Source organism: Aquarana catesbeiana, linkage group LG13, assembly GCF_042186555.1.
Source record: "Aquarana catesbeiana isolate 2022-GZ linkage group LG13, ASM4218655v1, whole genome shotgun sequence".
Taxonomy (NCBI): domain Eukaryota; kingdom Metazoa; phylum Chordata; class Amphibia; order Anura; family Ranidae; genus Aquarana; species Aquarana catesbeiana.
In genome coordinates, this window is record NC_133336.1 from 231,716,761 (window position 1) to 231,744,349 (window position 27,589).

General features: G+C 42.7%; 1 protein-coding gene across 1 annotated transcript; it reads left to right on the plus strand.

The window, feature by feature from the left end:
• LOC141116939 (uncharacterized) lies at window positions 1-27,589 on the plus strand. The gene is made up of 8 exons (XM_073609451.1): window positions 1-126; window positions 5,507-5,836; window positions 7,805-7,834; window positions 14,282-14,602; window positions 16,021-16,353; window positions 18,118-18,147; window positions 21,391-21,705; window positions 25,654-27,589. The coding sequence occupies exons 1-8, from the start codon at window positions 75-77 to the stop codon at window positions 25,764-25,766; spliced, it is 1,524 nt and encodes a 507-aa protein (XP_073465552.1). The 5' UTR covers window positions 1-74; the 3' UTR covers window positions 25,767-27,589.

A 27,589-nucleotide genomic window follows, 5' to 3' on the forward strand; every position in this document is an offset into this window, starting at 1 on the left:
GTGTCCACCATCCTTTGGGGAAGTGTGAAAAACCTCAGCTGTCCCTGGCAGTCAGAACAACACAAGAAAAAAAAATGAAAGACTGGCCTTTCGTCTGCTGGTGCCTTGTTATATATCCACAGGGATGTAAGTTGTCTTCTTTTTTTATCCAATTCTTATATATATATATATATATATATATATATATATATATATATATATATATATATATATATATATATATATATATATAGTTATTTGTTATAAATCATGAAGTATGTGAGTATGTGAGGTGATGGAACACACAAAATACCCTGGTGGATAGGAGAAGAGAAATTACATAGTGTTGAAGATGCAAATAATTACAATGGAGATATGTTAAAATATACCTAAAGTCATTTTGTTGGCATTTTCAATAAGTGTTTATACATATATATATTTTTTTCTATTTGAATAAAAATGTAGAATGTTAACCTCGTTGTATTTTTACATTTAGAAAATAAACCTTTATTGAAAAAAAAAAAAAAGTAGGGAAGGTTTTGAAACTCTGTCAAGTTTTTATTGCCGTCTTTATCCCTGTGAGGAAGCCTCACCCTCTCCATTATTAAGGGAGATATTGTGTGATCCTTCTTCAATGAAAAAACACACCAGATAAAAAAAAATTTCAACTGTTATGCCGCATACACACGATAGGATTTTCCGACAACAAATGTTCGATGTGAGCTTGCTTTCGGAAATTCCGACCGTGTGTAGGCTCCATCGGACATTTGTTGTCGGAATTTCCGACAACAAAAATTTGAGAGCTGGTTCTCAAGTTTTCCGACAACAAAATCCGTTGTCGGAAATTCTGATCGTGTGTACACAATTCCGACGCACAAAATTCCACGCATGCTCGGAATCAAGCAGAAGAGCCGCACTGGCTATTGAACTTCATTTTTCTTGGCTCGTTGTATGTGTTGGACGTCCCCGCGTTCTTGACGTTCGGAATTTCTGACAACATTTGTGCGACCGTGTGTATGCAAGGCAAGTTTCAGCCAACAACCGTCGGAAAAAAATCCACGGTTTTGTTGTCGGAAAATCGTGTCTACATAGCATAATGCACAATAAATTATATATATATATTGTGACTTGCAAATGTACAATATATTGGCCGCACAACAAGGAGACTTAGGGACAGGTTCCAAGAACATTTATATAGAGTAGACAAGAATCTGCCAACAAATGTTGGCTGACATTTTAATCAATACCACAGTGGCAGCAGTGCCATGGTGGGGATACAGATTTTGGAAAAAGTTCAGTTACCTAAAAGAGGAGTTTTCAAACTTCTCTGTAAAAGAGAGGTTTTCTGGATATTCCACTTCAAAACCAGAATATATTTTGATATGAACTATGAATGGGACATCCCACACTTTTATAATTAATTACTAACTAGGATTTAATTTGTGTTCCATCTAATTAGTTATATATATGTGCATATGAATGTATTTATATTTTATAAACAAATATATACCACGCTGTCTATAAAAGAAATCAAACAAAAATTGAAAAAAAAAAAACTAAAGCAGCCAGCACAGCAGTGGATAAAGTTGCAAAAATGACAAATTGGGTGAAATGTGCCATCAGCAGGTCCCCCCCAATCTCCACACTTTCAAGTAGCCTAATGGTATCAGTCATATCCTTAAGATATGATGGAGTACCTTTGACCAATGTTTGAATGTAGAAATCGATATATTTATCGATACGTGATGTTACAGAGTCGATTCCACTTATGATTGGTCGACCCGGAGGGTGAACAGGATCCTTGTGGATCTTGGGCAAATGGTACATGATTGGGATTCTAGGTGCAGTAGGTACTAGGTAAGCCCTTTCTTTTTTATTTAGAATCTGCTCATTAAAAGCTTTTTAAACGAGTTGGTCCAGCTCTTTTTTATATTGGGCAGTAGGGTTACTGGTAAGTTCCCTATATGTGTCCTGGTCGCTTAATATCCTATACATTTCTTGCATGTAGTCCAGTCTGTCCTGCACGACTATACCTCCGCCCTTATCGGCAGGACGGACTACAATGTCTTTCCTCTAGCACAGTGATTTGAACCTGAGCGTTGGAAAGGACTGGTTATATGTCTTTTTGGGAGGAAGCTTCTGGTGTCTTTGGTGGTAGATCTACTATCAACTGTTATTACATCATACATATTTGAAGTTAAAGACTGTTACTATATTATATCCACATGTGGTTGAGGATTATCATCACACATGATTGAAGCTTGTCACACTGACTTTTTTTGGACATCACACGTCCAAGTTCCTCTGTTTATAGACATTACATGTCATAATAGAGGACTGCTTGGAGTATTTTTGAGCACATCATTTATTATTCACGTTTTTTGTACTCATATTATTTGTTATGGTTTATATGATCACATAAGCGCTGCACATTTCACCCAATTTGTAATTATATTTATTTTTGTTTTTACTGTTGTAGTTATTTTTATATGTACATACATTGCTCTACTTACTCTTCTCAATCTTCCAATCACATGCAGTTCCACTCATCCCTTTGTTTTTTGTTTGTACCAAGAGTGGTTCAATGTGACAATATCTCATTTCACATATCCTTATACCCTTTACCAGCTACTCCTGTATATTTATCATGTTTTTATACACATTTTATATCAACTCAACAGGTGTTTTTGATGTGTGCATTTATATGTATATGCACATGTTGGGTTTTTTGGGTGAAAAGAAGCCAGACAGATACATACTGGCTTTTCTTTTCTCTGTTTTTTGTTTTTGGATTTTGTTACTTGTTTTTTGACCCATATATTGTTTATTTGATGAATTGTATACATTTTTGTTTTTATTTAAAAACATTTTTTTAAGTCTGTCGGTGTTTCTGTATATATATATATATATATATATATATATATATATATATATATATATATATATATATATATATATAATTTTTTTTTTTAAGCATGTCAGTAGAAATGTTTTTGCACATAGCATTTCCTGAGGCAGGTGTTTTTTGGGTATAGCCTGATTGGGGCGAACACCTTAAATATCCAGCCTGGCAGGTGCTATCTTTTGTTGTGAACAAGCAAGCTATCGCTTGTGAAACATGTCAACTCCTTTTCCTGTCTGTCTGACAAATTTGTGACAATAAAGGCAACATCAAGCAAACTTTGGGGTCTCAGAGTGCGACCATTTCTTTTGTCTTACCCTCTCCATTGTCACCAGGACAGAAAGTGAGAAAAAAAATCCAAATTTCTGTGTTTTCCTTAGAACATGAATATGGGAGTATTCTTGCAATGGGGGAATCACCCCATTGACAACTTGCTTAGAGAGGTTTTGCTTTTCTTTGTATCCCAACATCCAAAAAAAAAATTGAATAAGTTGGGTACCTTAAATTCCAAGGTGGACAAGAACAGAATTGTCAATAGTGTTAGTGAATTCTTATTGTGTCCAAGAAATGTAAGACATAAGTGGCTGATTTATCTCCAGGACACCCCCGATAACTAAAATATTATTTTTTGGGGGGGTAAATTGACTCTCTTTTTATATTAATTACCCTGAATCTGAGAATGTAGGCAGATTTGTTTTCCAATATCTCGTAACGCCGTGAGGACATTTCTTGAATTTTAGTTTACCAGCCAAAATGTGATTTACAAGAAAGCTTGTGGACTTTTTTGAACTTCCTTGCTTCTATCAGTGAACAGGAAGCAACATTTTTTTCTAAACTTCCAAAGAAAAAAATCAAATGTGTTGCTGAAAGTCAGCCAATATCAAGTGTTTGAACTGTATTAAACCCATATTCAGTTCAAACCTCCAACTCACAAACATTAAGCAAGCAATAAAATATGAAATCTGTAATGAAATATTGGTATATAATTTTTCCGCTTCACTGGACCAAGGAGGATGAAAAACCAAAAGTTTTGCAAAGCCTCACTGATTTTTTTTTTTTTTTTGGTTTTGTTTTTTTGTCTTTGTTTTTTAGAAAACAACCACAGCCTGAGTTGAAAAGTCTGTTCCCTGCCAGCAGGAAAGGACATATGCTCTCTGTATGTGGAAGCAGTGATCTCTTTGCAGAGCTATCACTCTTTGCTAATTGGAGAGATATACAACTGACCAGTAGTGGCTGGAGTTTTTTTTGGAGGGGGGGGCAATACACACAATTCACCCGCTGCCACCCCTTCAGTCGGTCGGGTCACAGATGGCACCCCCCAAATCCCCCTCCCGGTCAGTTGGCCGGCCGGGTCACGGACGGCACCCCCCCCAGTATGTGAGTCAGTCGGGGCCCCCGCACTTACCTCATCTCACAGGCAGCGTAGCGGGTGGCGGCGGTAGCAGTGGTGGCAGCTTCCCTTTGAGCTGTGGGCTGCTTGTTTGCTGCTCGGTTCCCCTGTGTGCGTCTTCCCCCTCCTCTACTCCGTGCGTCGTGGCTCACCTGATGGCCAATCCGATTGGATCTCCTTTCGGCCAATTGGGTGACGAGTCTCATGACCCGCTTCCTGATTGACTGGGAGGGGATTCAGTGTTACAATAGCAAATATTAATTCGCTATTGTAACACAACTGGGTGGGTTCGGAGCACAATGCTCTGCACCCCAAGACCACCATTTTTTGAAGCCTATTAGAGCCACTGGCTAGGAAAATGAGAAAGATCCTGGACTGCCGCACTCCATGAAAAATGGCAACTTTATTGGCAAAAATAGATAAAAATCCAAAATACAGTCACATCAAGGGTGGATAGGACAGAGATTAATAGCTAACGCGTTTCACATCAAGCTATGAGTAAGCATCAGTTGATGTGAAATGCGTTAGCTATTAATCTCTGTCTTATCCACCCTTGATGTGACTGTATTTTGGATTTTTATCTATTTTTGCCAATAAAGATGCCATTTTTCATGAAGTGCGGCAGTCCAGGATATTTCTCTTTTTCCTGCACAACAGTGCAGAGCAAGCACCCATGAGTTTGAGTAGGGTGGGAGCATCAATTCAGGTGTGGAAGTCTTGGGAGCGGCATTCCCTTTCGCATTTTAGAGCCTCTGGCTCTAATCACATGCTTCCAAATTAAAAAAAAACACCCCCCATTGGAATCTATGCATCCGGCATCCCTGCATGTAGATCAGGGGGTCAGACACATGGCTGGGGGGTGGCGCCTGGGCGCCCTAGTTGACTGAGGAGGTGCGTGTCCATCATCTGCAGAGAGACCACTGCTTCCACACAGAGAGCAAGGGTCCTTCTCTACAGCATGCTGGCAGAAGAAAGGCTTTTTTTATGCAGGCTGTGGATGCTTTTTAAAGAAAGCAAACTGTTTTTTTTTTTTTTTATGCACCTGAAAGGTATTTCGCTGATCACACTAAAAGTTCAACTGGGATTTATTATTAAAGATTTCACATAGGTTGGACTTGATGGACTTGTGCCTCTTTTCAACCTCACCTACTATGTAACTATGTAATTAGATACAATGAAACAAAAATGATGCCTTATCAATCTTAAACTGGATCAAATGTTTCTTTTTAATGCAGTGGTTTCCATCATTCCTTGTGCCCCCACGAAAAGCCTTTCTGTTGGGGAGGGTGAAGACGTCATTTTACAACTGGACCTAAATGATACTCCTCTCACTTCTGTCACCTGGGACTTGGAAAAGTATCTTATTGCCAGAACAAAGCCAGGCCAACCAGTGGAGATGAGAGATCATAGATTAAAATATACCGGAAGACTAAGTTCTAACTTAAAGGATGGCTCATTAATTATCCAATCTTTGTCCTCCAATGACATGCGGGTTTACCGAGCTGAATTATTTAACAGGGAAAATAATTACGTCTGTGCTCAGTTATATGCTCTCGGGATTAACGGTACGTTTAAAAAAAAAAAAACACAAAGGCTTTTACTTTCAAACATCTATACACAAATGATGACATTATCGCCTTCCACTTGCCAATTACAATGGCTTTATGAAAAATGTTGCCCCTGCTTCAAAAAGTTGCAGTACTCAACTTATGTTGAGGTGGATCTAAGGCCAAAACCTTTTTTTATAGTTTTGGATAAAGTAGGAACATACCTTTAAGCCTTGTACACACGATCCGACAACAAAACCGTGGGATTTTGTTAGAAGGATGTTGGCTCCAACTTGTCTTGTATACACACGGTCACACAAATGGTGGCCAACAATTATGAATGTAGTGACGTATAAGACGTACGTGATGTCTCCATTACGAATGCTAGTTTTACAATAACGAGCGCTTTCGGAAAGTCCGACAACACACATGTGTTGGCTGAAAATTTGAGAACATTCTAGCCAACATTTGTTGGTGGAAAGTCCAACAACAATTGTCCGATGGAGCATACACATGGTCGGACTTTCCGCCAACAGCCTGTCATCCAACATTTCCCAAAAAGAATAAAACTAAGTGTGCTTACAGTCAAGTGGTCGAATGCTGAGCGGCGCCCAGATGAAAACGAGGTCTGGTTGCTGCTCAGCACTATATAGGTGATGGTTCAGTGCGTCGCCCGTGCCCCTTTGAAGACGTCATTTATGACGAAACATGTAGGGCGTTGCTATGCACTGTATGCCATCACGTTGTACGCCCCATGTCTGTTTACACGGGTGTTCCCTTTTTATATGCCGGCTATTTTAATATACTTTATGGTGGAGATGTGTTCTTTGTCCCCATAAGCAATAAAGGTCTTTAATTTTACTACACTATCGGAGCCTTTTTTGCCTCTCTTTGCACTCACAGCACTAGTGAGTGCTTTTCCCTAGGCTGACACGCTGGAGTTGCCTCCCCTTGGAACGCTATATACGTCGGTGAATTCCGGATGCGGTCATCCATCTGTTCCTGCAGAGGGCTGTTTCTGCATGCGCATATGACCTCGCTATTAAGGAGGTCCACCACTTCTGGTAAGGGCTCAATTTTATTGTCACCTGGATCCACCGTCTGCTTGGACACTTCCTTCACACTCCCTCTTTTCCTCTTTCCTCTCACACCGGCGGGGACCATTGAACTGTGGATGTGTGATTTTGTGATTCTCCTTCATGGGATTTGTGGGTCCTCCTTGAGCTCTCTATGAATTGACTTTATTTATTGTTTATTCACCAGCAATTTATGAACTTTGGTCATTTTTTTTGTTTATATATTTTTTATTGTTCATATTTTAACATTTGTTTGGTCAATTAATTGCATGTGCACTTTATTCAATGTTGGACTTTATCATTTATTCATAGGCAATTTATGAACTCATTTATTTATTATTGGATTTCATTAACTACTTACAGGCTATTTATGAATTTCATCATCAGTTAATTTATAGATTTTTTGACCACTTGACTGTAAGTGCACTTAGTCACTTAGTTTTATTCTTTTTAGTTTTTTTGTTGTGGCTGCAGTTCAGTGATTATAATTGTTTGCTTTTTAGCGCAGTTTTTTTTTTTTTTCCTTTATATGCAACATTTCCTGTTGGAAAGTCTGATCGTGTGTACGGGGCTTTATACTGTATGTATGCCTCTGTAGCTTAGGTACTGTACCCTCAACACCTGGGCTTCTTTTAATACAATCCAGCCCTTTCTGGTAGAGTCAAGTGCTGGCCTTTTTCTTTGGTTATTTCTCCTTTACCAATCAACACGACAAGGGGATATGAAAGTGGCAACACCGGCGCTCTTAATCCTTTCACAAACCTTCCACAAATCCTTTACCCAACTCAGTCATTGCATAAAAAAATATTATGCAAACATACTGACCTCCTTCAGATAAAACACAAGCAATTTGCTGCAAATTATTGTTCTGACTTTGCAATAATGACTTTTTTCATTTTATTTTACACAGGAAAGGATTGGTTAACTCCAGGTATTGTTGGTAAGTAAAATATTCATTAGTGTTTCCTTTTTACTTTTACTTTTAATTAAAACTACTTGAAAAAAGTCAATCTTGGCCCTTGTCAAAAAGAAGGCTTAAAGCTAAGATTTGACGGGAGAGGAATGAAGTGGATGGGTCATAGCATTTTTAGCAGATACAATCCTTGTATATGCAATACTAACAAAATTTCTACTGAAAACTGTAACATTTAATTTTCGGATTGGGTGACATTATTGTAGATGATTACTTCAAATCTGTTAATAGATGGAAGAGGACCTGTGTGCTCTGGTAGATCATAGTGTTAATAACATCACTCAATGCCAATCTGCAGCTTCTAGATCAGGGGTCTATACATTTGTCAGTATAAGGGCCACATTGTATATTTGAAAAATATTTGTTGGAGAAAAAAAAATCAGTTGATTGAATAAAATTTAAATGAATGAAGAAACACACTTGAAGAAATACTTCATGTTAGAAGCCCCCCATAACACCAAAGTCCCTCTTTCACATCTGAAGCTCCCAGGGGCGGACTGATAACTCATGGGGCCCCCGGGCAATAGGAGATTATGGGGCCCCCAGGCAATCAGTGATTATGGGGCCACACAGTATACACACACACAGTATACAATCACACAGTATACACATACATGTACACACAGTATACACAGACAGATGTAAAAAAAACACAGATTTATACATACTGTCCCTGGTTTTACTGAGGCTGGCAACCCTGATGGGGCCCCCTAGTGGCCCAGGGCCCTCGGGCAGTGCCCGAGTGGCTCAATGGTCAGTCCGCCCCTGGAAGCTCCCATCATTTATGAGCCTCCTGTTACATATCAGAGCCCCCACTTACATCAGGGTCCTCAACAGAGTCCCCCCTTACATCAGGGTCCTCAACAGAGTCCACCCTTACATCAGGGTCCTCAACAGAGTCCACCCTTACATCAGGGTCCTCAACAGAGTCCACCCTTACATTAGGGTCCTTAACAGAGTCCACCCTTACATCAGGGTCCTTAACAGAGTTCCACTTTACATCAGGGTCCCCATCAGAGTTTCACTTTACATCAGGGTCCCCATCAGAGTTCACCCTTACATCAGGGTCCCCATCAGAGTCCCCCCTTACATCAGGGTCCCCATCAGAGTCCCCCCTTACATCAGGGTCCCCATCAGAGTCCCCCCTTACATCAGGGACCCCATCAGAGTCCCCCCTTACATCAGGGTCCCCATCAGAGTTCACCCTTACATCAGGGTCCCCATCAGAGTCCCCCCTTACATCAGGGTCCCCATCAGAGTCCCCCCTTACATCAGGGTCCCCATCAGAGTCCCCCCTTACATCAGGGACCCCATCAGAGTCCCCCCTTACATCAGGGTCCCCATCAGAGTCCCCCTTACATCAGGGACCCCATCAGAGTCCCCCCTTACATCAGGGTCCCCATCAGAGTCCCCCCTTACATCAGGGACCCCATCAGAGTCCCCCCTTACATCAGGGTCCCCATCAGAGTCCCCCCTTACATCAGGGTCCCTATCAGAGTCCCCCCTTACATCAGGGTCCCCATCAGAGTCCCCCCTTACATCAGGGTCCCCGTCAGAGTCCCCCCTTACATCAGGGTCCCCGTCAGAGTCCCCCCTTATATCAGGGTCCCCGTCAGAGTCCCCCCTTACATCAGGGTCCCCGTCAGAGTCCCCCCTTACATCAGGGTCCCCGTCAGAGTCCCCCCTTACATCAGGGTCCCCATCAGAGTCCCCCCTTACATCGGGGTCCTCATCAGAGTCCCCCCTTACATCAAGGTCCCCATCAGAGTCCCCCCTTACATCAGGGTCCCCATCAGAGTTTTAATTTACATCAGGGTCCCCATCAGAGTTTTACTTTAAATCAGGGTCCCATCAGAGTTTCACTTTACATCAGGGTGCCCATCAGCATTTACCCTTACACCAGGGTCCCCATCAGAGTCCCCCTTACATCAGGGTGCCCATCAGAGTTTACCCTTACATCAGGGTCCCCATCAGAGTTTAGAAACAAAGAAAGGAGGCGCCTCTGGGTGCAGACTTAAAAACAATTTTAATAAAAAGAGCAGCAACAGAGATTTCACTCACATTTGTGTTGAGTTAAAAAGGCATATGGGAGTCCCAGATGTAACTGGAGGTGTCCATGAGGTCGATCATCCCTGCCATGGATGTGTAATCAAACTGGTCTTTCAGATGCACTGTGTCCACCGGCCGGCAATGATGGAGGAGTACCAGAATGAGGCTTGGAAGGCAAACAGCATTCCAGGCAAGTGTGATGACGTCACACACATGACGCGTTTCCTGAGTCAGCAAGCCGTGAATGGCATGACGGCTGCACTCCTTTGTCAAACACATATCCCTATCAGAGTTTACCTTACATCGGGGTCCCCATCAGAGTCCCCCCTTACATCAGGGTCCCCATCAGACTTCCACTTTACATCAGGATCCCTATCAGAGTCCCCCCTTATATCACGGTCCCCATCAGAGTTCCACTTTATATCAGGGTCCCCATCAGAGTTTACCCTTACATCAGAGTCTCCATCAGAGTTGCACTTTACATTAGGGTCCCCATCAGAGTTCCACTTTATATCAAGGTCCCCATCAGAGTCTCCCCTTACTTCAGGGTCCCCATCAGAGTTTCACTTTACATCAGGGTGCCCATCAGAGTTTACCTTACATCAGGGTCCCCATCAGACTTCCATTTTACATCAGGGTCCCATCAGAGTTTCACTTTACATCAGTGTCCCCATCAGAGTCCCCCCTTACATCGGGGTCCCCATCAGAGCCCCCCCTTACATCAGGGTCCCCATCAGAGTCCCCCCTTACATCAGGGTCCCCATCAGAGTCCCCCCTTACATCAGGGTCCCCATCAGAGTCCCCCCTTACATCAGGGTCCCCATCAGAGTCCCCCCTTATATCAGGGTCCCCATCAGAGTCCCCCCTTACATCAGGGTCCCCATCAGAGTCCCCCCTTACATCAGGGTCCCCATCAGAGTCCCCCCTTACATCAGGGTCCCCATCAGAGTCTCCCCTTACATCAGGGTCCCCATCAGAGTCCCCCCTTACATCAGGGTCCCCATCAGAGTCCCCCCTTACATTAGGGTCCCCATCAGAGTCCCCCCTTACATCAGGGTCCCCATCAAAGTTCCCCCTTACATCAGGGTCCCCATCAGAGTTCCCCCTTACATCAGGGTCCCCTGCGGACAGGATACAGGAGTTGGTTATAGGATGCGGACAGGATACAGGAGGTGGTTGGAGGCTGCGGACACGGTATAGGAGGTGGTTGGAAGATGCGGAGTGTAGACATGGTACAATAGGCGGTTGGAGGCTATGGACATGATACAGGAGGAGGTTGGAGGCTGCAGAGTGTGGGTATGGTACAAGAGGTGGCTGGAGGCTGCAGTAGAGTTGCCACCTCATCCCTTTAAACCTGAACACCTTTGTATTACACAGGTTCTGAGGCTAATTAAATGCAGATAAGGCACCAAGTGAGTTTAATTACCCTCTTAATCAGCCACAGAACCTGTGTAATTCATGTGTGTTCGGGTTTAAAGGGATGAGGTGGCAACCATAGGCTGCAGACATGATACAAAAGGTGGTTGGAGGCTGCGGACTTGGTACAGGTGATGGTTAGAGGCTGCAGAGTGTGAACATGGCACAAGAGGTGTTTGGAGGCTGCGGAGTGCGGGCATAGAACAAGAGGTGGTTGGAGGCTGCGGACATGTTACAGGAGGTGTTGGAAGCTGCGGAGTGCGGACAAGGTACAAGAGGTGATTAGAGGCTGTGGACATGATACGGGAGGTGGTTAGAGGCTGCAGACATGATAAAAGAGGTGGTTGGAGGATGAGAACATCACATTCTGTAGATATAGCAGCCATGGATGGATGGATGGTGCAGGGGTCTAGTCTCCAGGACTCAGTGTGGCTGTGCTCACAGTGGAGTGGTGGGAGTCTCCCTCTAGCAGCCATGGATGGATCCATAGCTGCTGGATAGAGTCTCCCACCACTCCACTGTGAGCACAGCCACACTGAGTCCTGGAGACTAGACCCCTGCACCATCCATCATGGATGGTGCAGGGATCTGGTCTCCGTGTGGCCATGCTTACAGTGGCATAGTGGTGGTGGAAGTCCCCACAGGTTCCAGCCGGAGTCCGGTCTTTGGGTCGGGAGACTTGTCCACTGATATGCTGCTGACTCAGAGGCAGCCGAGTGCCAACTGCTGTCCATTCAAAAATGGCGCCAGGCGGTGCCATTATGCCATTAACTCACCATGCATGCACCCACTCAGCCAGAAATGGCCCAGCATGTACGAGTTTCCCGAACCCGGCAGGCTTTGGCACTGCGCATGTGCAGTTTCAATGTTGCCCTGCAGCCATATTTTTTACGGGCAGCCACCATCCATAACGGGCATTTATGGGCAGCTGAAAAACAGATTGAAATTTACGGGCAGTTGGCAACGCTGTGTGGACACCCCCCATGCGGACACTTATGGGAGGAGCTTGAAGAAAAATGAATGTAAAAACATTGGCATTATAAATCGTCAATCTATAGCACTTTTCGTTAACTTTGATAAACAGATTCAAAAGGGCTGGATGTAGATCATTTCAAGGAAGTTTCAGTTGAGAATATTTTAAAACCAAAGTACTACTTAGTGTTTACTATAGCTGATTCTCGTGCCCTCCACCTTAGGCTCCATGCACACTAGCGTTTTTTTAAGACCCTAGAAGCTGTTATTAGCATTTTTTTCTGCTCCTAGAAGCTAAATAGTGTTATCCTATGTGTCCATGCACACTGCGTTAGGCTATTAGCATTTTTTGAGCTTCAGCATCTAGGAGCAGACAAAAAAAGATGTTTTTGTAGAGTTTCTTGGAGCATTTTTTCCAGCAGAGACACTCCTAAATGCTTCTAAGCGCTACTAAACGCTGTTGATATTGTTTTTTTGAGCTTTTTTTTTTTTTACTGAACAAATGCTAATAAAACACTAACGTTCCTAAAACACTGCTAAAACGCGACTACAAAAAGCTACTACCAGTGTTTGTTGTCTAGAGTTTTTGCCAACATTTTTTGGACTTAAAAAAAATGCTAGTGTGCATGGAGCCTAAAACGTTTGTCTTAATTCAGTTATACTTTCCACATTTAACCACTTGACGCCCGCCATATAGCATTATGATGTTGGCAAAGTGGTTGCGATATCCTGACCGAACGTCATATGTTATGATGTTGTCCTATATATCGCGGCGATCGTTGTTGTGGCGTGTCAGTCTGACACACCGCAACTCCGATCTAGGTAAAGAGTCTCTGACAGAGACTCTTTACCATGTGATCAGCCGTGTCCAATTACGGCAGAGCACGATGTAAACAGGTAGAGCCGCTGATCGGCTTTTCCTCACATGCGTCTGACAGACGCGAGTAGAGGAGAGCCGATCGGCTGCTCTCCTGACAGGAGGGGTCTGTGCTGATTGTTTATCAGCATACCCCCCCACTTGGATGCCAGCCCGGGACCACCAGGATGCCGCCAGGACTACCAGGGATGGCCACCACACTGGACCACCAGGTATGACACCCTAGACCACCAGGGAAATGCCAATCAGTGCCCAGGCAGCTGCCAATCAGTGCCAATGAAAAATGCCTGCCAGTGCCACCAGTGATGCCTATCAGTGAAATCTATCAATGCCAGCCATCAGTGCCCATCAATGCCATCAGTGCCGCCTTTCAGTGCCCATCAGTGCCCAGCAGTGCCGTCTATCAGTGCCACCCATAAGTACCCATCAGTGCAGCCTTTCAGTGCCCATCAGTGTCGCCTATCAGTGCCCATCAGTGCCCACCAGTGCCACCTATGTGTGCCCATCAGTGCCGCCTATCAATGCCCATCAGTGCCACATATCAGTGCCACCTATCAGTGCTGCCTATCAGTGCCACCTATTAGTGCCCATCGTCAGTGCCCATTAGTGCCACCTCATTAGTGCCATCTCATTGGTGCCACCTCATCGGTGCCACCTTATCAGTGCCCATCAGTGCAGCTTATCAGTGCCCATCAGTGAAGGAGAAAACTTACTTATTTACAAAATTTCATAACAAAAACAAAGAAAAACTCTTTTTTTTTGCAAAATTTTCAATCTTTTTTTATTTTGTTTAGCAAAAAATAAAAACTGCAGAGGTGATCAAATACCACCCAAAGAAATCTCTATTTGTGGGAACAAAATGATACAAATTTAGTTTGGGTACAGTGTAACATGACTGCGTAATTGTCATTTAAAAAGTGACAGCACTAAAAGCTGGAAAAATTGGCCTGAGCAGGAAGGTGCGAAAGTGCCCTGTACTGAAGTGGTAAAAACCAATTTTGTCATATATTTTGATTGATGCGTGCTTACTAATAGCATTTAAGCATTTTACAAAATCAGATTGTCCATTTAACTAATTTAACATTTTTGTGTTTTAACAGCATCTGCAGATACATGTGGAGAAATACGTTCCCACAGTGACCAAGGCCTTGGAGACACCGTTACTCTCCAACCTCCCATTCGTTCAGAAGTAGCATTTATTGAATGGTATATTAACAGCATGGATCACATAGCAGTGACCAGACCAGGTCATCAGTTAGAGTCTCAGGCAAATGTCTACTCTAACAGACTTACTGCCTCGAGTGATGGATCTTTAAAGCTGTCTGGGATGACCACCAATGAAGAGCGGGTCTTCAAAGCAGATGTTTTCACTGGCACCTGGGTCTACAAATGTGCACAGCTTTTTGATGTCAAACTAAAACGTAAGCCTACCTAACATTTTTGTCTTAAAAAGCTTAGCTTAGCCTTCACCCCAACACTTGTTGGAGATATAGGGGGGCTACGAGGACAGTGCTGCATGTGTGATGGCCATGCCTACTGATTCACGACTAATCCAGAATGCATACTCATGTGTCTCTTACCACTGCCTTACTCTCCGTGCCACCTGACTCCATATCTATAGCAAATAAAAGCCTGCTTCACTTCTTTCTATTTGCTACCAGAAATGTGATTCCAAGACATTGGAAATTAACATCTACTCCCACAATGGTAAAGTGGTGTGCGGAGCTAGCTTGCCTCCAGCACCTAGAAGAATTGGTTGCATGACATTATGACAGGTAACCCCCACTTATTTCCTCACTTAGACTATATGAAGAGCTTTCTCAGAATCTCAACAATTCAAAACCCTTTGGCCCTGAATTCTCATTGCAAGCCCACTGAATGGGGAGCTTGTCTCCCCACCTTGACACCCAACACCCTTCCCCCTCGTTCACCCTTTTTTTCCCCTAACCCCCCCTAGGCTTTTAGTTCCCTCTACCTCCTCCCCTCTTTTTGGCTACTGCTTCTCTTGTATACTTTCATCCTCTTCTTTTGAATTCTTCTTCTCTTGAACTGCAGGTAGACGTTGACACTTTTGCTGCCACTTCCTTAACTATCACGGCTGTGCCGCCAAGCTCCCAGCTTCTACGTTTGGTTATACTTTTCGCCTCAGCTGCCAACTTTCTTGCAGAAGTGATAAGACCATCTGTAAAGCCACCTGATCATTTGTACTATAATGTGCCACCCTAATACCTACCCCCCCCAAGGCTCAATTATCCCCCTTAGGTGCCCAAAACCTCCATGACAGGTGTCAGGACGGAGAGCAGTGGTAGACCAGCAAACATCTATTTGCGGATCTATGTTGGGTTCTATGAGCCCAGAAGTGCTTATTTCTGAGCACTTCTGGATTTGGAGCTGTGAATCTCAAACCAGGGAAGGGGAGGAAGCTGATTCTTTATCAGCTTCAACATAGTACAGAGTTGATGTTTGTAGGTCTAATTTACAGAGGCAAATGTGCATGTGATGTAGATTGCCTTAAGGCTTCCTGGGATGCAAGACATGAGAATCCCAGGAGGCCAGAGGCAGCTGGTGGTCATTACTGCCTAGATGAGAAATTTTACACATTTGAAACCAGTTATATAAAAAACGTATTTACTATATGCAGCTTGATGAAGGACATGTGCTGTCCGAAACTGTGCACTCTAACTTTTGTATGCATGGAGATTGAAGTAAAGGAATTCAACTTAAACTGAGATTGCATCTCCAATTTTTTGATGAGTTTTTTGGTGAGGAATAATATTCTGTAAAGAAGGCGAAGGTCCACAATGACAACACTTCAACAAATTATTCTTTTTTAATGTAGGTGCTTCCTTATCAAAGGCCTGTGCCCCCATGAAAAGTCTTTCTGTTGAGGAGGGTGAAGACGTTGTTCTACAACTGGACCTGAATAATATCCCTCTCACTTCTGCCAGCTGGAACTATGAAAAGTTTATTATTGCCACAACAAAACCAAGCCAACCACTGGAGATGGGAGATCATGGCTCTGACTATACCGGGAGACTAGATTCCAGCTTAAAGGATGGGTCATTAATTATCAGATCTTTGTCTTCCAATGACATTCGGATTTACCGAGCTGAATTATTTACCAGTGAAATGAAATACATCTGTGCTCAGATATATGATCTAAGGATTAGCGGTAAGTTAAAAAAAGTCAATGGCTTTACATTTACTTCATATATCTACAAAATTACGTTGCTTACACAATTGGGAACATTAATGTTGATCAAGAATGTTTTATTAATAGTATTGATTTATTATATTAGTAGTACTGTTGTAAATTGGTGGTATATGCATATGCATTCAAGTGAGAGATACAAGTAACAGCCTAAATAATACCTTAGGCAAGGTAGGAAGCTGCACGTAATGTCCAAGGTCAGTACATGTGAGCTGTAGAGCAGTAAAGGCATCAGGATCAATTGTAATGCCGTGTACACATGACCAGACTTTTCGACAGCAAAGGTCCGATGGATAATTCGATCGTGTGTGGGCTTCATCAGACCTTTGCTGTCGAAAAATCAGACAGACTTTAGAAATAGAACATGTTTCAAATCTTTCCGACGGACTCGAGTCCGGTCGAAAAATCAGTTCGTCGGTATGCTAGTCCGACTGACAGACAACGACGCAATGGCAGCTATTGGCTACTGGCTATGAACTTCCTTATTCTAGTCCGATCGTACGTCATCACGTTCGAATCAGTCAGACTTTAGTGTGATTGTGTGTAGGCAAGTCTGTTTCATCAGAACTCCGTCGAAAGTCCTTTGAAAAGTCCTTCGGAGTTCAGTCCGTCGAAAGTCCGGTCGTGTGTACACGGCATAAGACATCGCATGTAAGACCAAGCAGATAAAAGGTATTATCTTCCCATAGGTGTAGGGACCACTGTGAGAGGGTAGGATATGCTTAAACAAGGGTAGTAGGGGTGCTATAGGTAAGGTTGGGGGGGATATTGATATAGGGAAGGAAAGTCATGGAAAATGTGGGTTCATGCGTATGGAGGGGGGGGGGTTGATAATAGGGGGGATAGGGGCAGAATAGTAGGAGAGTGTGCCAGGAGGGATTGTTCTCATCCCACCTCGTAGGATAGATTGGGGACTATAAGAAGGATAGATTGGTAGGCATGAGGTAGGCTTGAGGGTAGGAAATCTTTTAGAGTTAAGGTTAAACAGCATTAGGAGGGAAAGCTGGAACAGTATTTTTAAAGCCTGCCAAGTATCTTAAAAATAACACTTCTCAGCTGTCAAAAAAACGCAACCACTCCCTTTACAACGTTCTGCTGCATGGCGGTCAGTGCCCTGATGTTCCTCCTAATATTGACAGTGAGAGACTCTGCTGGCTGGGGCATGTCAGGCTAACAAATAGCCTAGAGGCATGACACTGACCCAAGAAATGAGGGCGTAAGCTGACTAAGCTACCGTAGGTACCTATGGAGAAGGAAAAAATATGATGTTTTTAATATTTAGGTTAAAATACACTTTAAGCTATATTACCAGATCTGATAATAACACTTGGAAAAGCCATATTAACCCATCTTACAGTACACCTGTTTGTGTCTCGTTAAAATGAATAGGCTACAGACCCACAAGGTGGGTAGGTGCACCTACCTTTACAGTCATGCCTCTGTAGCTTAGGTGCCTTCAATATCCAGGCTTCTATAGCCAGCACAATCCAAGTGGTAAAGTCAAGTGCTGGTCTTCTTTTCTCCAGCCTCTGGTGATTTTCTCATTGATATCACATAGGGGATATGGGACCACCAGCACCCACAATCCCTTCACAACCCTTCCACAAATCATTTAACCAGCCCAGTAACTGCATCAACATATTGGACTCTTTCAGATGAAACACAAACCATTTGCTGCAAAGGATTACTTGCAATAATGACTATTCTTATCATTCTAATCTACAGGCAATAATGGGTTATCTCCAAGCATTGCAGGTAAGTAAAATATTCAGTAATACCAGGCATTATAAATTGTGTTACTTTTAATTACATTCTTGAAACAGTCCTTCACAACCACTTCAAATAAAGCCTTAGGCCCGGTTCCCACTGGTTGTACGACTGTCGAGCTGACTTTGCCAAGCGACTTTGGTCTGACATCGATCCGACTTCTATTTGACTTTAATGAACAGGATACGGTTTTGATCCAACTTTGAGATAGTCCGGCTTGTCCTTTGGATAGTTGAGATGGATAGTTAAGATGGTGATCCGACTTGGATGCGACTTCAATGATATTCAATGGGCTGAAATCAGACCAAAGTCAGACCAAAGTAGTGCAGGAACCTTTTCCAAATTGGGCCGACACAAGTCGAAACTAGTTAAGACGGCTCTCATAGGGAATCATTGATTCATACACGTCATGCGACATGTGCTCTCAAAGTTGGAGCGTACTGTATGTCTCACTAGTGTGAACCGGGCCTTAGTGCAAATATTTGGCTGGAGAAGAATGGAATGGAGGATGGGGGAATAGTGTCTTTGCATGAACAAAAATGATCTTTCTGTAACTAGCAAAGATAATATGTGACTTTGAGCTTTCAGTTTGGGTGAGGCTAAGGCTCTTTAGTCATTTTTCAGAATGTTTACTTATAATATGATGATAGATGGAGGAGGATCTGGGTGCTCTGGTAGATCGTTGCCCTAATAACATCTTGTATGATTTTTCCCTAGGGCCTCTGCTAAACAAAATATATATATATATATATATATATATATATATATATATATATATATATATATATATATACAGTATCTCACATAAGTGAGTACACCTCTCACATTTTTGTAAATATTTTCTTCTATCTTTTCATGTGACAACAGTGACGAAATGACACTTTGCTATAATGTAAAGTAGTGAGTGTACAGTTTGTATAACAGTGTAAATTTGCTGTCCCCTCAAAATAACGCAACACACAGCCATTAATGTATAAACCGCTGGCAACAAAAGTGAGTACACCCCTAAGTGAAAATGTCCAAATTGGGCCCAAAGTGTCAATATTTTGTGTGGCCACCATTATTTTCCAGCTGCCTTAACCCTCTTGGGCATGGAGTTCACCAGAGCTTTACAGGTTGCCACTGGAGTCCTCTTCCACTCCTCCATGATGGATCTGGTGGATGTTAAAGACCTTGCGCTCCTCCACCTTCCATTTGAGGATGCCCCACAGATGCTCATTAGGGTCTGGAGACATGCTTGGCCAGTCCATCACCTTTACCCTCAGCTTCATTAGCAAGGCAGTGGTCATCTTGGAGGTGTGTTTGGGGTCGTTATCATGTTGGAATACTGCCCTGTGGACCAGTCTCTGAAGGGAGGGGATCATGCTCTGCTTCAGTATGTCACAGTACATGTTGGCATTCATGGTCCCCTCAATGAGCTGTAGCTCCCCAGTGCAGGCAGCACCCATGCAGCCCCAGACCATGACACTCCCACCACCATGCTTGACTGTAGGCAAGACACACTTGTCTTTGTACTCCTCATCTGGTTGTCACTACACACGCTTGACACCATTGAACCAAATAAGTTTATCTTGGTCTCATCAGACCACAGGACATGGTTCCACTAATCCATGTCCTTAGTCTGCTTGTCTTCAGCAAACTGTTTGCGGGCTTTCTTGTGCATCATCTTTAGAAGAGGCTTTCTTCTGGGAGGACAGCCATGCAGACCAATTTGATGCAGTGTGCCGCGTATGGTCTGGGCACTGACAGGCTGACCCCCCACCTCTTCAACCTCTGCAGCAATGCTGGCAGCACTCATACGTCTATTTCCCAAAGACAACCTCTGGATATGAGCACGTGCACTTAACTTCTTTGGTCCACCATGGCAAGGTCTGTTCTGAGTGGAACCTGTCCTGTTAAACTGCCGTATGGTCTTGGCTACCGTGCTGCAGCTCAGTTTCAGGGTCTTGGCAATCTTCTTATAGCCTAGGCCATCTTTATGTAGAACAACAATTCTTTTTTTTCAGATCCTCAGAGAGTTCTTTGCCAAGAGGTGCCATGTTGAACTTCCAGTGACCAGTATGAGAGAGTGAGAGCGATAACACCAAATTTAACAAACCTGCTCCCAATTCACACCTGAGACCTTGTAACACTAAAGAGTCACATGACACCAAGGAAGAAAAATGCTAATCGGGCCCAATTTGGACATTTTCACTTAAGGTATATGGGTAGAGATCAGTGTTTATAAACGTTTTTTATATATGTACCATCATCCCTGAAGTAGTAAACCAAAAAATATGTAGAAAATGGGATTTTAAAGGTACCCCTGATATAGGAAAAGACATTATCTACTAAAAATATATCAAATATTTATTGAAGCAGTTTTACAAAAAAATATACGATAAAATGTGAGAACAGTTTTACATTCACAGTCAAAGGTATACATCCTCAACCTAATATTGACAATGAAAAAAACTGTGGTCACCAAGAGTTCAAAGCATAACCACGTCCACATAATTTCAACATGTTTCGCCCAGAAGGCTTCATCAGGAAAATGTTGTTGAATAATTGAAAGCCTCGTCCATTTTCCTGATGAAGCCTTCTGGGCGAAACATGTTGAAATTATGTGGACGTGGTTATGCTTTGAACTCTTGGTGACCACAGTTTTTTTCATTGTCAATATTAGGTTGAGGATGTATACCTTTGACTGTGAATGTAAAACTGTTCTCACATTTTATCGTATATTTTTTTGTAAAACTGCTTCAATAAATATTTGATATATTATTAGTAGATAATGTCTTTTCCTATATCAGGGGTACCTTTAAAATCCCATTTTCTACATATTTTTTGGTTTATTTTCACTTAGGCGTGTACTCACTTTTGTTGTCAGCAGTTTAGACATTAATGGCTGTGTGTTGAGTTATTTCGAGGGGACAGCAAATTTACACTGTTATAGAAGCTGTACACTCACTACTTTACATTGTAGCAAAGTGTCATTTCTTCAGTGTTGTCACATGAAAAGATAGAATAAAATATTTACAAAAATGTGAGGGGTGTAGTCACTTATGTGAGATACTGTATATATACATATATATATATATATATATATATATATATATATATATAATGTTTGGGGGTTCTGAGTAATTTTCTAGCAAAAAAAGATGTTTTTTACATAGAGGAGAGAAGTGTAAGAATTGGCCTGGGTGGCAAGTGGTTAAACTCAACTTTTTTTTTGTTTTTTTTCATTAGAGCCTAATGAATCGTGTACTGCCACAAGACAATTATTTCATCGCCTTGGGGACACTGTTACTCTACAAGTTCCCAGTCGTTCAGGAGTAGCATCTATTTTTTGGGATATTAATAACATCGATCACCTAGCAATCACTAGGCCGGGTCAGATAGCGCGTCAGAATTATTGCTACTCCAGGAGACTTTCTGCCACGAGTGACGGATCTTTACGGTTGCCTCGGATAACCGCCACCGATGAGCGGGTCTTCAGAGCTGAGCTTTTTACCGATAACTGGGTCCACTACTGCACACAGCTTTTCGAAGTGAAGCTACAAAGTAAGTCGAAGGCTTGTAACTTTTTTGTCTTCCACTGTTGCAGCCAAATTGAGATAATACCTTATTTACTGTACATTTCCTACATGTCCCCATGATTCACATAGCATAAAAATTGTAGCTTGCCTTTTTCAAATGGTCTTTAATGGAACTTCCAGGAAGGAAACAATTCTACTTTGCTATGACTAGGATGAGGAGTTGTGTTTGCCATAATTTACCCTGTCTGTACTGTGCAGGAAGATATCTCTTTGGTGGTACTAGATTTGAACCCTAATAGACAGAAGATACTTGCTCTGCTCAAGGCTCCTATCCCCTGACTCTCAACGAGAACAAAAGATTCTTGATAGTCATCAGATTAACCCTACAACAACTCCAGGAATAGAAAGAGAACCACTCACTCAGAAATGCATCTCATCCAGTTATTCATCAGTCCAATAAAGCAACCACTCCATCAAAGATGAACACGACCCAACACGTTTCACTCAGCAAGGAGCTTAATTATAATGTTGCTGGAGTTCTTGGAGTAGCTGTAGAGTAGAATAGAACCCTGTCTGTCTTATCAAAGGTGTTAAAGGCTTAGGAGCGGTATGGAGCCTTAGGGCATTAGGCCGCCTCATCACCACAACTAAAAGTCTACACCACCGCACTGGAACCATGTGCATTGCAGTACGGCTCCATTTACCTAAATGGGTTTGCGTTCGATGGGTGGCACTGCCCACTGAATTTGACAGGGGGTTTAATTGTTAAATGTAGATGGAGGGATTGGGATTTTTCAGGTGCAAATTAATTTGAAAAGCAGTAACTATAATATATAATATGTAAGAAATGTTTTATTTTAGAAAAAAAAATGTTAAAACACAACAATTGGCGAGTACAGATCAACAAGATTTTATGGATACAGCATTATAAGATGAAGTTCCCAACATGTATCACCCATATATCAGACTTCTTCAGGGGATGCTGCCCAACTAGAGGGACAAGCCTTCTTGGTCTCCTGAAATATTAGTCAAATCACTAAAGGGTCCCAGGTGTCTATCTGCGTCCAGAGACCCATGTGCTAAAGTTGACCATAGGGGGCATTCAAGGACCGAAAAAGTTCTGCAGTGGACTCAGTACCGGTGGACGAATGCTGTCTAAAACCACCAGTAATTAATAAGACTGGTGTTTGGCGACAGCATGTGTGTGTCCCTGGGTCCCAGCAGCCTGCATACACCCCCATCTGTTACCTCCTTTGCAGCTTAGGTGGACTGGATTGGGGAGCGGGGTACCGCCCTTCAACTGCAAGTGTAACCAAGCCCTAAGGGATTTGCTCACCTTGCAAAGAGTACACAACATACAAAGAAAAAATACAAATAAAAAAATAGATTTTTGGTTGCACATGATGATTGGATAATGGTAGTCATGAAAGCCTCACCTCATTCACAAAACTAAGGGAAAATTCCCTTGTAATGTGAAAATTCACTTTGCTTAGTGAACAGCCTATTTGCCTTTATTAAATAAACTCCATTGATTGAAAGTAAATGTAAACTCAATCACTAAATTCTTATATGATCTACACGCTATTGTAATTTCCAAAAGTATTTTGACTCCTTTCAAAGTTTCATTAAAGTGGTTGTAAACATTTCCATAGGTCCAGTATAGTGACTGGCCTCAAGTAATACACAGAGATTAAACAAACCCTCCTACATAAACTGTACCTGTTTATCTGCAGTCTTCTCTCCTCTACATCCATTTGAAGTGCAGAATTTACACAAGATTTCTCAGCTCTTAAAAGTAGGAGGCCTTCGCTCAGCACACAGGAAAAGACCTGAGGCTTTCAATCACAGGCTGCATGCTGGAGATCCCTTCCCTGTGACCTTTTTTCAGTTGGTGTCAGCAAAACTTGTCAAAAGTGACTCATGCTGATAGCAGAGGAAGGAGGCAACAGACAGAAATGACACTTAGTGCTCTGGATTGAGACAAGTACACACTATAGAGAGTTATGCTTTGTTCATATTTCATGTCTGAGGTTTACTTTTCTCGCACATTGCACATTTTCTTGCAGAATTTTCTTGAGCATTGCTCAAATTAAAACAGGAACTATATGTTTCTAAATAAGAGGGAAAAGAAGAGAAAACAAGGGAAAGGGGGAACTGTAATGAATCACTTCTGCTTTTCAGGAACATGTCAAAATTTCGATTTTTGGAGGGATGCTTATCGAAATAATGAGCAGAGCATTTGGAGCTGTTGAGATCCTTGCCATTGATAATCTGGATAGGCTGCAATAGGTATAGGAAAGTGAAAGAGCTAATCAAATAACTTAGAATCCAAGTGTGGCAAACAGCCCAACGCCTAGTCCAGGAATGAGAGTCACCAAGAGTTTCTTTTGCCTTTACCACACTCCTTCCTCTTCCCCTAAGACAAGCAGGCCTACTGGTATGTGGTTGGTTCCAGGTCTTGAGGCACAGTGCAATTGGCACCAGGACTAAGTGAATGAGACAAGGAAGGGTACCTGTAGACTTGAGGCTGGTCTGGCAGATGATGCCTATGGTTAGTTGTCATGGTAAAGTACTGGGTCAGGATAGGCAGCGGCAAGCATAATCCAGTAGATATTTCTGAGGGCAGGGCAAGAAGCAAGCAAGTGTAATCCAGTAGGTAGTGCTGAGGTTGGGGCAGGTAGTGAACAAGCATAATCCAATAGACAGTTCTGAGGTCAGGGCAGGAAGTGAGCAATTGTGTTATAGTAGAGTGTTCAAAGGTTGGGGCAGGAAGCAAGCAAGCATAAACCAGTGTACAGTTCAGAGGCCCGGGCAGGAAGTGAACAAGCATAATCCAATAGACAGTTTCGAGGTCAGGGCAGGAAATGAGCAAGCATAATCCAATATACAGTTCCAAGGTTAGGGCCTCAAGAGAGCAAGTGTAATCCAATAAACAGTTTTGAGGTCAGGGATGGAAGCGAGCAAGCTTAATCCAATAATACAGTTCCAAGAATAGGGCCTCAAGAGAGCAAGTGTAATCCAAAAAAACTGTTTTGAGGTCAGGGATGGAAGTGAGCAAGTGTAATCCAATAGACAGCTCCAAGTGAGCAAGCAAGCATGGTCCAGTGGACAGTGTCAAGGTCAGGGAAGGGAACAAGCAAGCATAATGCAATAGGCAGCACCAAGGACAGGGCAGGTATCAAGCAAGCATAATCCAGTAGACAGCTCCAAAGTCAAGGTATGGGGGCAACCAAGTATAATCCAGTAGACAGCTCCAAAGTCAAGGTAAGGGGGCAACCAAGCATAATCCAATAGACAGCTCCAAGGTCAGAGCAGATAAAAAGCAAACATAATCCAGTAAGGGAGAAAGCGTAATACACTAACTAGTTCTGAAGTCAGGGCAGGTAGCGAACAAGTGTGATCCACTGGACAGTTCCGAGGTCAGGGCAGGCAGTGGGCAAGTGTAATCCAGTGTAATCCAGTAGTTACTCTGAGGTCAAATTGAGATGGCAATCCAAAAGAGTAGTCTGGGTGTAAGATAGTGGTCAGCAAGAAGCAATTGAAACGACAAGTAGCACATCAAGCTGGGCATGACAGGAAGGGAGCTAGGTAGCTGTTGCTATCACAAGCCCAGGACCCTGGGCTTGTGATGCTTAAATCTGGTTCTAGAGAAGCATAGACAATTGGAGAAGTGCAGCCAGAGGCAGGGGTGTGTGGCTGCTGGCAGATGGAGTGACCCGCTACCTAGAAACAGGGACACCCAGCAGGAACCTGCCACCTCTATCTAGGCCAGGCCCCCTGGAGGCACCATAAGGTTCTGCACTTTAGCACTGCTGTTACGTTTCGGGTTCACTTTAAGGTGAAATTCAAATTTTACGTTTCCAATTGTACTAATCAATTAAAATACAAGTAAATGTAGCTAAATTATCTGTTACATAAATTGTATTTATAGACATAATTATATACGGTAACATTTTTTTTTTTTGTTTTTCAGAAAAAAAATCAACAATGCCTTCCGTGATCTACCAGGCATTGTCAGGTTGTGTTCTCCTTGTTGCTGTGCTTATATTACTCCACCACATTAGGACAGAGTGTATAGCCAACTGATGAAGATTTTTCCAAGTTAGTTTTTGAAGAAAAAAAAAACACAAATAAAGTTGTAGTTACTTTATGAAATATTAAAATTTAGGCTAGAAAAAACATTGTCATGACCATACATGTCTTACTAGAGCAATATTTAATTTCTTGATGTTCCTGGCTAAAAAAATCTGGGCTCCAGCCTCCAGTTGTATGTTATATGTGCCTGCTGTACCATCATATACATTTATGGAAATGTATCTTGTTTCCTTTGTTTTGCTTCCTTTGTGTGAAATTCCTGGTATCCCTGTCAGTCCCTCTGCTTTCCTATTAATACCTGACCACACAGTGTGATCAGTTTTCTAGCTGTGCTGGGAACCCAGCCTGCTCACCTCCAATGATCTTTCACATACCTGACGGCTGAGCCTGACGTGCAGAGGGAAGGCCTCTTGTACAACCCGGCTCAGGGATCACCCAGTGGCCACAAGAGCATGGTGGTGTATGGATGCCTGGATCGTCTTCCGTGTGGTGGATGTGTCACCAGGTTGGACCACATGGTTAAACGGCAGGTTTTGGCAGGCCAGCAGATTTCCAGGCTGGTGGCAGCAGGCTGCAGGGACCAGGCAGGTGCAGGCGGAGCAGAAGAGACACAGGATGCTTGGTTGGACAAGCCAGGTTGGTAACAGATGATCAGATGCAGGCATAGAGGGCAGGTAAAGAATAGGCAGGGTACAGGCAGAGATTGGCAATGTGAGTTCAGGCAGATGAGCAAGAGACAAGAAGCAGATACAGGCCAGGGTCAAAGGTAGGAGAGATTCAACGGAGTCAGAGACAAGCCGGGTCAAACATAGAAATACCAGGATCAGGTTTCAGCAACACTGGTACAGCTGTAGACAGCAAAGCATTAGTGCAACTGCTACACTTATATATATGGCACTTGGCGCCAACGTCTATTGGCGCACGCGCATGCACATTGGCGCATGCGTGTACGCAAAAAAGAAGGGAAAAATGTATTTATAATGTATTTTATTTATATACATAAGTGTTTTGCCTTTCATTTTCTATTTCTGTTTCTATTCTATTTTCACCCCTGTACACAACACAATCCAAACGCACAACGTAGGGCATGGCACATGTGAGTTATCGCCATAAACATCAGACTGAAAGCTATAATTCTAGGACTATAATTCACAGTTAACTCTAAATTGATAACCTGTAAAGGCTTTTAAATCATTGCCTATGAACAATTTTGTGTAGCATAGTTTTTTGAGATTACACAATTTTAAGGCTAGATATGTTTGGTATCTATTTACTCAATACAATCTTTTATATTTTACAAAAAAACTGGGTACTTGCTTGCAATAAAATATTTTTAGTGTATTTTTTCCTGAAATAATGTGTTTGATAAATATCATGTGGAATAAAAAAAATTGCAACTACTGTCACTTTATTCTCCAGGGTCTCTGCTTTCAGAAAATATAACATTTTTTGGTGGTGCTTAACCACTTCCCGCCCGGCCTATGGTGGTCGGGAAGTGGTTTAGTTATCCCGACTGGGCGTCATATGACGTCCAGCAGGATAACAAGCCAGCGTGCAGGGGCGCGCAGTGTGGCGATTGTTGATGTGACGGGTCAGTCGGACATACCGCATCTCCGATCTAGGTAAAGAGCCTCTGATCAGCTGTGTCCAACCACAGCTGATCACAGTGTAAATAGGAAGAGCCGTTTATCGGCTTTTCCTCCACTCGCACTGACAGACGTGAGTAGAGGAGAGCCGATTATGATTATCAGTGCAGCCCCCCTGAGGGTGCCCACCCAGGAAGACCAGGGATGACCACCCAAGACCACCAGGTA

What these genes read in the sequence shown, in the direction of transcription:
- LOC141116939 (XM_073609451.1), top strand. Translation starts at nt 75, where the DNA reads ATGAAAGACTGGCCTTTCGTCTGCTGGTGCCTTGTTATATATCCACAG. An exon ending in ATATGCTCTCGGGATTAACG is followed by an intron (nt 5,837 to 7,804) that starts GTACGTTTAAAA and finishes TATTTTACACAG; the next exon opens with GAAAGGATTGGTTAACTCCA. An exon ending in TTTTGATGTCAAACTAAAAC is followed by an intron (nt 14,603 to 16,020) that starts GTAAGCCTACCT and finishes TTTTTAATGTAG; the next exon opens with GTGCTTCCTTATCAAAGGCC.